This window comes from Solanum tuberosum, unplaced genomic scaffold (genome assembly GCF_000226075.1).
Source record: "Solanum tuberosum cultivar DM 1-3 516 R44 unplaced genomic scaffold, SolTub_3.0 scf00354, whole genome shotgun sequence".
NCBI lineage: Eukaryota > Viridiplantae > Streptophyta > Magnoliopsida > Solanales > Solanaceae > Solanum > Solanum tuberosum.
In genome coordinates, this window is record NW_006239278.1 from 329,199 (window position 1) to 343,466 (window position 14,268).

At 30.2% G+C, this 14,268-nt stretch overlaps 1 protein-coding gene across 1 annotated transcript; it reads left to right on the plus strand.

Moving 5' to 3' along the window:
• Positions 1–1,909: 1,909 nt before the first annotated feature.
• On the plus strand, positions 1,910–8,285 carry LOC102602666 (uncharacterized). Its single transcript, XM_006361400.2, has 4 exons — positions 1,910–2,232; positions 3,902–4,245; positions 4,559–6,605; positions 7,983–8,285. The coding sequence occupies exons 1-3, from the start codon at positions 2,004–2,006 to the stop codon at positions 6,575–6,577; spliced, it is 2,592 nt and encodes an 863-aa protein (XP_006361462.1). The 5' UTR covers positions 1,910–2,003; the 3' UTR covers positions 6,578–6,605; positions 7,983–8,285.
• Positions 8,286–14,268: the final 5,983 nt, after the last annotated feature.

A 14,268-nucleotide genomic window follows, 5' to 3' on the forward strand; every position in this document is an offset into this window, starting at 1 on the left:
GCTTTATATGTTAAATATTATATTTGATGTATGATGTTACTTAATTAGTACTATCTATTTTTATAATATCGCTTAAAGTTGAATGTCTTACTAATTCATTTTATCTTTTCTCTATTTGCATGAATACTTTGGAACAAAAATGGAGTCCCGATTAAGGACTCTCGCAAAATCGAGTCTCATAGACTCAACATTATCCTCACACTCGCATGTGGAGTTTTCACTACACCTTTGACCATTCGAAATTGCAAGCAAAACAAGTGGTCCTATCTTGGAGTCACTTATGGCTACTTACATTTTGCATTATTTGTTTACGTGTTTGTCTTTACATGTTATACTTGCTTGTGTGATTTAGATATTTCCAGTTTGGATTCATGATAGTTGACTTAATATAGATATTTGGATTTGGGTTCCTTTAGTTAGAAACAAACCGTATTAGTTACTTTAGCTTTTATTACTTCACTTGAAAAAAAAAATCTTGTTAAACACTTCATTTTGCATCACTTTAAACTCACTAATTTCTTAAGTTTTGTTCAAACTTGGCAATGTCTTATAAAGAAATTATTTTGTTCTAAACCTTTTTTTCTTAAACTTTTTCTAACGGGAGTACCTTGTCAATCAATGAACAAGTGTCTATTTTTTTAAGTACTTATTTTTAGTCATGGATTTATCTAAATGGATCTAAAGAATTTACTCTTCTTTAAATCTTTTTCACTCTAATACAATTGTAATAAGAGCTTTAAAATAATTAATGTTTTCCAACTTGGCTACTCAATTACTTAATCTTTAGCATTCATTTCTTTTAAAAGTAATTAACCTAAGTTTGGCCGGTTAATAGTTTTAAAACTAATCTTAAAGGATGCCTTGCCCCTTCCCTTTAGGATAAATTAGAACTCTTACCTAGAATCACATTAAGTTAGTAGACCATTTAATTGAAGTCATTTTAGTATTACTTAGTTAATAATTTAGGTATCCTAATTTACCTTAAAAAATAATTAGGTGGCGACTTCTTAAGTTAATTAATTTGGAAATCACCAATATGTTGTACACTAATTTGACCTTGGTTAAAATGGGGTATAACACTGATTACCGCGATAAAATGGACATAAAAAATCTGTTGGATTACCTAGGTGAAAATTATACATGTTCAGAGGTTCGGAGCTTGGAAGAAATTATGAATACCATAGGAAAAAACAATGTTGATGATGAAGTTGAAGGTGATACAATACCTATGGAACCAGTTACGCATAAGGAAGCACTTACCGCATCTAGAACTCATCACAATTTTATGGTGCAGTTTGAAAAGACAACACCAAAACTTTTAGATGCAGTAAGAAAAGTTAAGGATGAGCTTCAACTTAATTTAAATTTTAATAGAATACAAAACATAATTGAATCATATTTCACTAAATTGTCTTAGATATATTTATGTTTTTGTAGAATTATTAATTTATAATATTAATGAGACCATAAATTTATATAGGAGTCTTCTGAAAATATATTATCTTATTATTTTATTGAAATGAGTAATTTTTTCCATTCGCCTAAGTCGGGACCGAAGAAAAATATTATCTTAGAGTATTTGTCATTTTTAAATAATTGAAATTTAAATTTGACCCCGGCATAGTTAGGATCCTACTTCCCACTCCGATTTTGGACCTTACTCTTGATCTCAAAGTGAGTTCTCAAATCGAGATTAGGTTGTGTCTCGAATCGAACTAAATTTTCTTTTATAATTAAACACCAAAAATAGATAAGTAAACCAATGAAACACCCTTAAAGTTTGATAAAAATTCAAATAAATTAAGGGCAATTTTAACTCCTTTGTGTAGTAGTAAAAATATTAAGGAGAAACTAGGTATAAAATAAAATAAAGACTATGAAAGTCTCCAACAAAATTGAAATTAAAAAAAAAAACAAAAAACAATGGGACCGTACAAAAAACGCAATGGTTGAACAATAAATACCAGATTGGCGCTGAGGAAGCAAAGTAGACACACACAACAATGGGGATAACTTCGACTCAGGAGATTGAGTATGATCAAACGAAAGCTGAGTACAACAGTGGAGGAGATTCATGGAGCTCATCAACGAACTGGACAATCTCTCGTGGCTCTCTTGAAGATTCCATTACTTTTGAGTCCTCCGATTCTCCGATCGATACTAAATCTACTCAGATATCACCTCTTATTCTCCACCGACCTTCGCCGGATTCCTCCCCTTGCGAAATCAAGCGTAAGTGAAATAATAAAAAACATTGTATTGTTTACCGATAGTATATCATCAAGTACTTATTTGTATATGTTGTAATTAATAATTATGCAATTTTGACTGGGTTAGTCTGTTTAGAAACTTGTATGCCGGTATCGGAGATCGAAATCCATAACTTGACTTTCCATTGAAATAATAGACACAGATAGAGCTGAAACAGTGAACATCTGAACAACGTCTGTATATTTTTAAACTACAATTGAAATCACAGGGACACAGATAAACTACAACTGAAATCAGGGACACAGATAGCGGAAACAATAGTATCCAAGGGTGTGGCTTAGTGGTCAATAAAGTGGTTGAGAATTATGATGACTTAGGTTCAAATCCCAGCAAAGACAAAAAAACACTAGGTGACTTTTGCAACTATCCTAGCCTTGGTGACAGAGTTACCTAGTACTTGTTGTTGGTCGGAAGTGATAGGTATTCCGTGGAATTAGTTGAGTTGCACGAAAGCTGGCCCGAACACCATGATCATAAAAAAATGAAGAGATAGGGCAGAAATAATAGAACATCTTTATTAACATTGTTGTTTATCTGGATATTTTTTTGGGTGCTATAGTGAGATGCTTTTTTAGAGAAGTGAGAACATATGATATAACATAATATTTGGTTAGGTGTTCGTATAGATCGCCGTGTTGGTTGTAGTATTAATGTAGTCTGGCTTTTGATATTTGATATCATTTGTGGTTTACTGTGTTTAGGTGATCACATTTTGTTGTTGTTGTTGTTGTTGCGGTTTCTTGCATATTTGCTATTAGTTGTCATGTTTCTCCCCCACTTATCTTTTGTTGTTTTATTATGGCTGTGATTTGCTTGAGTTGAGAGTCTTTTGGAGACAACTTTTCTACCTTGGAGAGGTGGTGGTAAGGACTGCGTACACTCTATACTCCCCAGACCCTAGGGATTTCATTGGGTATGTTGTTGTGATTTCACTCAAGTGTTCTAGACTCTAAATTGACCCTATATAACCAGGATGCTGATTTTAATGTGATGAACTAGCTATCCGAGATTTTCTAATGGGTATTTTGAGTTTCATATGTTTGGGGTTACCAAGGACAACTCTAGATAGGAAGGAGTTGAGATCGCGTATTAGGGTAGAAGGTTAGTAGGGGTAGAGTGTTGTCTTGCCTTGCGAAGGTTGGTTTGTAATACTAGTCATACCCTTTTAGTTCTTGCCATATCTTGTTTATTGTGTTTCAATTATCACACTATTTGCAGATGTTATTGTTCTTTCTTGTAGGCTTTACATTGTTTTTCCTATTAACTGCTATGCTTCTTCATTGTTTCTTCTTCTTGTACTTGGGTTTTATGCATTTGAGCCGAGGGTCTTTCAAAAACAACCACTCTACCTTCACGAGGTAGTGGTAAGGTCTGCGTGTACTCTACCCTCCCCAAACCACACTTAATGGGATTTCACTGTTGTTATTTGTTGTATATGTTTGGGGTTACATGGGGAATTGCAGTTCTTTTCTGGTTGTCTCCTTTCACTTAAACCTGTATGCTTAAAGTTTTGAGAAGCTACTCCTGTACTGGTTTGCATATAGTCTTTAGCTAGAGGTGGTTCCCAAAGAACAAGCTACATTTTTTGTCCACTGATTCTATTCTGATGCTATCAATTTATGTACTGCAGTATGCTTTATGCAAAAGCATGAAATCAGGCAGGTCTATGTTCGGAGTACTGCTCGTGTTTATGAGATATACTATGCACCTACTCTGCAGAGCGACAATGAGTATCTATGTACCGTCCGCTGTAGCATAGCTGAGCGAGATGGAGAATTTCTCCAAGCTAATGAAATTGAAGTAGTTACCCCGCAATATTTGGAGGATTATGTAGGAAAACCAACAGAAGGTAGAGTCACAGCTGAAGCCAATTGCACAAGGGAAGATGATTGGGTCGAGGTTAAGGTTCCTGACGGGAACGGGGTAAGCTGCCTGCAAAAGCACACAACAGGGAATGAACAAAGAAGTATTGAGGTAGCACTATATGATGACTTTTGTGTACTTGCCTTGTTTAGTATAAAGAAAGCAAAGAAGAAGGGTCTAAAGGGGTAAAGAAAACTTTTGGAAACTTAGTGGATTCCATTGGAGATTTCAAGTATCATAATATAACTAAGTTGGATTTTGGGGATTCTGATGTACATGTTTTTTGTCATATAGCGTTGTTAGAATGTTAATGGCCAAAAATTTTACCCATTCTGTTAGTTTTTTGATCTATTCAATGGGAGAAAAAAGCCAATTTGAATTACAATATCGTATTATTGTCTTGACTGCAGATCTTATCTTGCAGGATTTATACGAGGCCACAGCAGAAATTAGTGATGCAGATCCCTGCATGTCGCTTACAATTCGCTTTTTATCACTTCCAAATAAAGATTCTCTATGCATCGACGAAGTTTACATATTTGGTGACCCTATTGACTCTAATGAGGTAGAGACCCCAGCAGCTCCTATGGAAAACCAAGCTAGTTCTTTTATGGCCATGCTTGTTCCCACCCTTCTGCAACTATCTAAATCAGGCGTCAGCCAGAAGCAGCAGGAGAAAGATATTTCTGATAGTCAAAGAAAGGAAAATGAAGTGGGAATCGCAGTGAGGACATCTGATTTTGCTGATGCCAGTAAAGAAAATGAACAGGAAAAGAGGATGAGTGCTGATCATATAGTGCAGTTGGATGTCACTGACAAGCCTGTAGCAAAACCCACTTATTCCCATCCTCTGATACACCAGGAGTTAAGCAGAGAGAACCACAATACCTCCACCACGAGTAATGATGCTTCACAAGGTCGTATTGTAGGTGCCATTGAACAACTTCTTGACCGAGTGAGCAGAATTGAAAATATTTGCTTGAAATTTGAAGAAAAGATGGTTAGTCCAATGAATAGCATGGAGATGAGACTTCAACGACTGGAGCAGCAAGTAGAAACTCTAGCTAAAAATTCCCAATTTTCTGGAGTAGCGTCCTGCAATAGAATAACAGCTCCTTCATTTACTGGCAGTGAGTCCAATTCTAGCTCTTTGTATAATGATGGAAGTGAATATCGGTCTTGTGGGGTATTGGAGCTGGAGAAAAAGGATCCCCCTTGCAATAAGTTGTCCGAACCTTCTGATGACATGCCTGTTTTGTCTAATCCTTCACATGTTCTTCCAAATCTTGTGATTTCTGCCCCTGAGTTTTCATGTGGAGAGGATGAAGAAGAAAATGATATTGTTGAATCAGTAAAGGTTTCTTCTCAAGAGAAGCAAAAGCAAGTTTTATCTATTGATGATGCTTTAGCTGCAGCACTTTCTGGATTTCTGTCCACGTCCCACGTTCTTCCACCAGATGAAGGGACCTTGGAAGTTGTTGCTTCTGGATCTATTAGTGAGGGAGTGAATGAGAAGAATGAGTTTTCAGAATCTACCCAAAGTGCTTCAGTTATCGCTCACAACTGTACTTTGGAGGGAAAAGACAATGACAAACCTTCAAAGTATACTCAAATTCTTGCAATTGCAGCTCCTGACTTTACCGAGGAGGAGTACGAATTTGAGAATGCAAATTTCATCATAGCTTCTTCTGCACCAGCTCCTGAACTTGCCAGTGAAGGAAATACAAATAATGAAATAGCTTCTCCAAGCACTGGAAGTCAGGACTTTGTTGATCTTAACAGAAGCAAGAGCATGGATAACGCAAGTTCAACTATTGCTTCTGAGACATATGCAGAGCAAGAGAAATTTCTCCATGAGAATGTGCAGTTTAAGGAAACTTCTGGAGTAATTGGTTCGAAAGATCATCCTTGTGCACAAGAAAGTATCTGCAGATCGCAGGATAATCCCACTGCTTGTCCTTCAGGTCAAGATGATAAGGTTTCAGAGACTAATGTAAGAGATTCTACCAATGAGCCACAGATGAATTCTCATAATCTAGGAAATGCTGCTGAATCTGAAGAACGTGATCCTTCAAAAGGTTCTCACTTGGACGTCATGCAAAATGTTTGTGAATATCTAAGACCTTCTGCTCTAGATTTCGACATTCCTATCTTAGATGTGAAGTTCACAGCCAATGAAGACAGTTATTCCAAGTTCTCACTAGAAGTTCTTTTAGGTGACACGACAGATGTTAATGTTGACGAAAGCACTGATAATGCCGTCACTAGTGAGGGAACGACTTCCACTGATATGGATGATGAAGAATCACTGAAGTGTTTTGCAGGCGATAGCAACACTTTGGTGGATTTTGGATGTTATGCTGCAGATACATTCACTAATTCAGATGGACACAGTAATCCGAGTATATCCAGCAACCGCGAGGTAGTCATCGGTCTCATCTGAGACCTCCTACTTTTTGAAACGTGTATAGGTACGTTCAACTAGTTTATGACTGATTTTTCTGCTTTTAGTTATAGTATTCAAATTGAATGTTCTTTTGTTTCTCAAAGTCATATTAAGCTCACAAAACTCCATAATTCTTGACTATTGCCATATCTCATTCCTGCTTAACCTTTCATCTTTCTCTTAGAGCTGAAGTGGTAACAACCAAAATGCAATAACCAGAAACAATTAAGAATATACATATAGGATTAAGAGCATGTCTGGTATTGCTGCTAAAAACTGCTTATTTTTAGAAGTACTTTTTTAAAATGGCTTTTCAGAAAAATACTTTAAAATAAATGTAATATGTGATTGACTAGTTCATTTGAATAGTATTTTTGATAAGCACATTATGTTTGGCTAATGTTTTTTTACAAAAGTACCTTTAAGAGTCAAATTACGAAAAAAGGAAAGTACCAATTTACTCGTAATATTAAGATTATCTTATAGAGATAAATTATTTTAAATATCTATTATAAAAAAATTAATTCTATGTTTATTGTTATTAAATTAAAATGTATATATGCAAATTTACAAAGATGAATAAAAATAAATTAAATATTGATATAACATTAACATGATGATTTAATTTAATTAAAAGTATCAAACAAAATAAATTTAAAAATCATTCCACAAATTAAATCACTACTACAAAAAAAATTCACAACAAAAACAAATAAGTATAAGAGATACTTATATTGGTAAATATGTTTATATGGCAGAGATATTTTGGTTTTGAAATAAATGATTTTTTATTTTTTTTTAAGAAGCAGAAATTTTTAATTTCTTCCCACCAATAACTGCTTCTGCTTCCATTGAAAAATTGTTTCACTGATTACCTAAACACCTAATTTTTTTCAAAAGAAAAAGGTGTTTTTTTTCTTTAAAATAAGTGTTCTTGGCCTCCAATAACAATGTCAAACAAGCTCTACACATTGTATTAATTTTTCATAATATATACAAGTAACATTTTCATTCAGTGTTTATACATTGTATTAATTCTCTATTTATTCCACTTTTACAAATTTATAATATTGTATTAATCTTTCATAATGTATACAAGTGACATTTTCATTCGTGTTACGTATACATAATAACTTGGATCAAAACTATAACTATTGATCATGTTCAATTGATCTTATTATAATGGATTTGAATGCATTAATAGTGTCTCCATTATAAAGTCTACCACACATTATTAATTTATGGCACTATAAATTAGTATAGACATAACCATTATATTCACCAATAACTTAAACATGAAGGTACAAACAACCATTTTTTTTCTTAGTTTTCCAATACTCATTTCTCAATATTTGGTTATGAGTCAACCTAAAATCCCATATCCTCCTTGTGATATATGCAGTTGTACTGGCAATGAATGTCAATTACCAGGAGATCCATATCCATATGAGTGGCCAGAGTTGGTAGCAATGGAGATCATGCATGCCAAATACATAATAGAACACACGAATCTTCGTGTTACATGTGTCGTGTTAAACTCACATTGTGTTAAAATATCTAACACATGTTGTAATCGTGTTTGGCTTTGTCCTGATGAACATGGTTTTGTTAAATATCTTCCAAAAGTTGGTTGATAAAATTAGATCATATATAGAAGTTGTAATTCTCGACTTTTATAATACTTAAGTCCTTGTTATTATGTAGATTTGACTTGTTTTACATTTTCTGTAGAGAAACCACAAAAAAAAATAAAAAAATCTAACAAGAATATCAAGCCATTGATTTATAATATTCAACATATAGCAACTCTATCATTGAGCTACTAGACACTCTTTTATGATTCAAAACATTTGCAAATAATTTCCAATCCCAACTCAAAACATTGATATAATTATATTCACAAATTATATATATACAATAATAACTAAGTACTAGTTTTGTCTAATTTTTATCTTTAATGGTGTCTGTCAGATTCATCGATGCAAGATAAATTTCAGCTCAAAGACAAGTAGCTTTTATCTTGTATATTCAAGTTAAATATGTCAGGAGTAAACTTCAAATTTATTATTTTAAGAGTAAATCGAGGAATATATATAAATTATAACGTAGAAATATTTTTTCTAACATATATTCCAGAGTATACTAGGTTTCAAAACAATTAATGCTTTAGGAGTTAATAAATACGAAGCATCCTGAAGTTTTACCACTTTTAGTGGTTAACAAGTTTATAAAAAATTGCCAGTAATTAAAAAATGAAAGTCCACACCTTCTAGGCTTTCAAAGTATTTGTTCGAGATGATAAAATTATGTTGATTACGTGTTATAAAATAATAATAAAATATAAGATAACAAGAGAGATAACCAAAGAAAATGAGGGATCGATATAGATATATTATATTTCTATTTATACTTCGGTTTTACGGTTTGATTTTGTACTATTCGATTTGATTTTTTCAGTTTTTGATTTTGAAGAAGTGTAACCCAATCCGAATCAAAATAAATTTGGGTTGATTTGATTTTTCTCTTTTCAATTTGATGTTTTTCGTTTCGATTATTCGGTTATGTCAATAACTAGAAACATAATCAAAGTTATATTTGTAATTTGAAAAAAATAAAATGATATATTTGCTTAGTTGTGTAATTTTCCTAAAATTTTATATACTCAATCAATTATCTAAGCCTCTTAACATTAACAATATTATTAATTATTTTGACATAAACTAATTATTTAAAAATAAAAACTAATTATGCCAACTAATATACGATTTTTAAGAAAACAGAATGTATTTATAATTTGAGCACTATTTTAGAGTAAAGTCTCCAATATTATTTGAAGTGAGAATTATATAAATTCATAACTCATAAGTATATAAAGATATATATTTTTAATTGTAAAAACGACAAAATTACCTTGAAATTAATTTTAAAAATATTTTTTAATTTTATAAGATAATGATTTTAAATTGAAGAAATTCAAAAATTAAATACTCAAAATTAAAAGTCAAAAATTATAAATGTTATAGATAATATTGATACACCAATATTCTCCTCATATATACAATCATTAATTCAATCTTGACCAAACTATACTAGATAATATCTCCATTAAAATGTCACACATTAATTATTGTTTTATGACCCTATAAATCAAAGCTTTAGATCACCATTCACCAATAACTTAAACATGAAGGTCACAACAACTTTTTTTCTTCTTAGCTTTCTAATACTCATTTCTCAATATTTGGTCATAAGTAAAATCCCATATCCTCCTTGTGTTGGTGGTGTCTGTGGTGGCGATAAATGCAAATGGCCAGAATTAGTAGGAGTTGAGGTCAAGCGAGCCAAATCTATAATAGAACAAACAAATCCTTTTGTCACAGGCGTTATTTTACCTAGTCCTGGATGCATTCACATAATGAATGTATGTAGCAATCGTGTCTGGATTTGCCCCGATAAACATGGTCGTGTTGCAACTGTGCCAAAAGTTGGTTGATAAAACTTTGTCCATAGAAAAAAAACAGATCATATCATAGATCAAAATTATCATTCTCAACTTTTATAATATATAATAAAAAGTACTTTTTATTTTTATTTATTTGCATGTGTTATGTAGATTGATTTGTGTTAAATTCTTTTCGAGAGAAAGAAATCTAACAAAAATATCGAGACATAAAGTGGAGCCAAGAGTTTATTAAAGAGATTTAGAATATAATAAAATAATCACTTAAAAAACCAAATCAAGTTTTCCATCTATAATATATACATAAATATTAATTTTAATCATAAATGATTAATGTAATTTATTATCGTAGGGGGCAAAAATTAATTTTAATCATATATGATTAATGTAATTTATTATCGTAGGGGGCTTTCTTATGTTGTTGTTTAGAATTGCTGCTCTCTTCATTTCTTTAATTCTAAAGTCACTATTATTTTTACTATATCCACTGTTATTAAATAAAAATAACTTAATAATTTTTTTAATGAACGTGTGAAAAGAGTACAAAACAAAATAAAGGGAGTAGTTGTAACTTTTTATTTTAGAAAATATGAAAATTGGGGATATGGTAGAGGAAATAGATGAGGGAATCACACGAAGAAGCATAATATTTGATACAAAAGAAACCAACTGGTTTTGAATCATTTTTCACAACCTGAACTGTAAAATATAATGAATCTACAAGTTTATCTTCAGCTATTGTCGAATTATCGATTAACTGTTAATAAAAAAAATCTTAATTAGTTATGAAATTGATAATTCGATAAAAATAAAATCAAAGTCATTATCAAATTATTAAATCAATAATTTATTATCGATAAATCAATAACATTTTTTCCATTTCAATTTATCGAATTCGATTAAATTTTTGATAGTTCTAACTTCTAATTGGCATAGGCTCTACATAGAGAGATGAAAGAAAGACACAAAAATATCTTGTTGAAGCTAACATCGACTCTCTCCATAAAGGAAGAATTGTTGCCCTCTTATTTTTAAAAGATAACTATATGAATTTATATATCATAAGTATATAAAGATATATTTTTAATATAAAAAATGACAAAATTACCTTGAAATTAAATTTTAAAAAAATATTTTTAATCTTAATTAATAATTATTTTTAAATTATTTAAAATTGAAGAAACTCGAAAATTAATTAAATCATAAATAATCAAAATTAAATGTCAAACATTATAAATGTTAGAGATAATATTGTTACACCAATATTGTCCTTATATATACCATTATTATTATTTCAAATCTTGACCAGACTATATTGGATCATATCTCCATTAAAATGTTATGAGTTATGAACATTAATTATTAACCCCCTAATCATATATGATTAATGTAATTTATTATCGTAGGGGGCAAAAATTAATTTTAATCATATATGATTAATGTAATTTATTATCGTAGGGGGCAAAAATTAATTTTAATCATATATGATTAATGTAATTTATTATCGTAGGGGGCAAAAATTAATTTTAATCATATATGATTAATGTAATTTATTATCGTAGGGGGCTTTCTTATGTTGTTGTTTAGAATTGCTGCTCTCTTCATTTCTTTAATTCTAAAGTCACTATTATTTTTACTATATCCACTGTTATTAAATAAAAATAACTTAATAATTTTTTTAATGAACGTGTGAAAAGAGTACAAAACAAAATAAAGGGAGTAGTTGTAACTTTTTATTTTAGAAAATATGAAAATTGGGGATATGGTAGAGGAAATAGATGAGGGAATCACACGAAGAAGCATAATATTTGATACAAAAGAAACCAACTGGTTTTGAATCATTTTTCACAACCTGAACTGTAAAATATAATGAATCTACAAGTTTATCTTCAGCTATTGTCGAATTATCGATTAACTGTTAATAAAAAAAATCTTAATTAGTTATGAAATTGATAATTCGATAAAAATAAAATCAAAGTCATTATCAAATTATTAAATCAATAATTTATTATCGATAAATCAATAACATTTTTTCCATTTCAATTTATCGAATTCGATTAAATTTTTGATAGTTCTAACTTCTAATTGGCATAGGCTCTACATAGAGAGATGAAAGAAAGACACAAAAATATCTTGTTGAAGCTAACATCGACTCTCTCCATAAAGGAAGAATTGTTGCCCTCTTATTTTTAAAAGATAACTATATGAATTTATATATCATAAGTATATAAAGATATATTTTTAATATAAAAAATGACAAAATTACCTTGAAATTAAATTTTAAAAAAATATTTTTAATCTTAATTAATAATTATTTTTAAATTATTTAAAATTGAAGAAACTCGAAAATTAATTAAATCATAAATAATCAAAATTAAATGTCAAACATTATAAATGTTAGAGATAATATTGTTACACCAATATTGTCCTTATATATACCATTATTATTATTTCAAATCTTGACCAGACTATATTGGATCATATCTCCATTAAAATGTTATGAGTTATGAACATTAATTATTAACCCCCTTCGGCGAAAAATATTACTATTTATATATGGTTAAAATTATTTTTTATGTATATATAATAGATGTCGAACCCCATTCGATTAAGTTCGTGTGTTTAGTTCTTCAAATTTTGAACCCCTTATTTAAAATCCTAGCTCCGCCACTGACCTGAATTGATTGGAGTTGAGGTTATGCGAGCCAAATCTATAATAGAACACACAAATTCTGATGTTACAGTCGCTAATAATGCATGCTATCACATTATGGATGTATGTTGCAATCGTGTCTGGCTTTGTCCCGATAAATATGGCCGGGTTGAAACTTTGCCAAAAGGTTGTTGATAAAACTTAATCGATAGCAAAATCAGATCAGACAATAGATCAAAATTATAATTTTTAATTTTTTATAATATATAATACCAATTTTTTTTTTTTGTATGTGTTACGTTTATATGACTTGTTTTAAATTCTTTTTGAGAGATATCAAAAGAAAGAAACTTAATAGGAATATTGAGCCATAACTTTATAGTATTAAGAGCGTTCAAAATATAACATTATAATCGGACAAAAAAATCAAATTAAATTTAACATCTATTATATTTATATATACATAAAATTAATTTTAATCAAATATAAATAATAAATCTTCTATCGAAGAAAATTCAAATGATCTCTAAAATCCTATTAACTCTGCCCAGAATAGACACATATTATGAATAATTCCAAAAGGAGTTATGAACTTTGAAATATAAGAGTCAAAGCATTTATAAGTAATTTTAAATTCCAATTTAGAACACTGACTTCATGATCATTAGAGATTGTACAATAAAATACCAAATATATTTAAAAATAAGCCAAAAATATTTGTGTAATCACAATTAAGAAAACAGCAATTCATCTCATATAGAGTAATCACATGGTATATTAATCCTAAATTATGAATCCGTTTATACATATTTGAAGGCTACAATAATTTTCTTGTCCATTGCCTAATTATACCTTCTTCTTTTTTTTAATTGTTTTGAATTGCTTCCCTCTTTATTTCTTAAAGACTTTTAAGATTAAAATTACAATTATTTCTAACTCTATAACTATATCGATTATTGATTATTATTAGTTTGATACAAGTTAACCATTAAAATTATGCATAAAAAAGAATTCTTTGTTAAATATCACCAAGAGACTATGTGGTAAATGAAATTTAATAGGGCATTCCAAAAATTATTAAGTAATTTGCACCTAAAAATTAAGTTTCACTAAATTTAATATGATATACTTGTTTATAGTAGACTTAATACATAAATATGCTCTTCAACGTGACTTTAGCTAACATTTATGCCCTCTAACTTTGAAACACTAAATGTGGTAATAGAGTGGTAAATACTCTTTATTCTTAATTAGATGTCTCGGATTTGAGTCCCCTTGGATATGAAGTACTAGTCTTTATTAGGGAGTGCTTTACTCCCAAATGTGAGATTTTTTGATGTGAATCTGAATGTAGTCGGACTCAAATGTGGGTATTAGACACTACATGAAAAACAAAAACAAAAAATTTAAAAAATGTTGCTCGTAATCAGCAGAGTGATAAGTAGTTCCTCATTCTTAATCAGAAGTCTTTAAGTTTAAATTTCACAAACTCAAATTTAATCGAACTTAAATACAAATATCGAATATTTCGTATATCATGGAGTATCCATTTTAAGGATCTACTAAAGTTGTAGT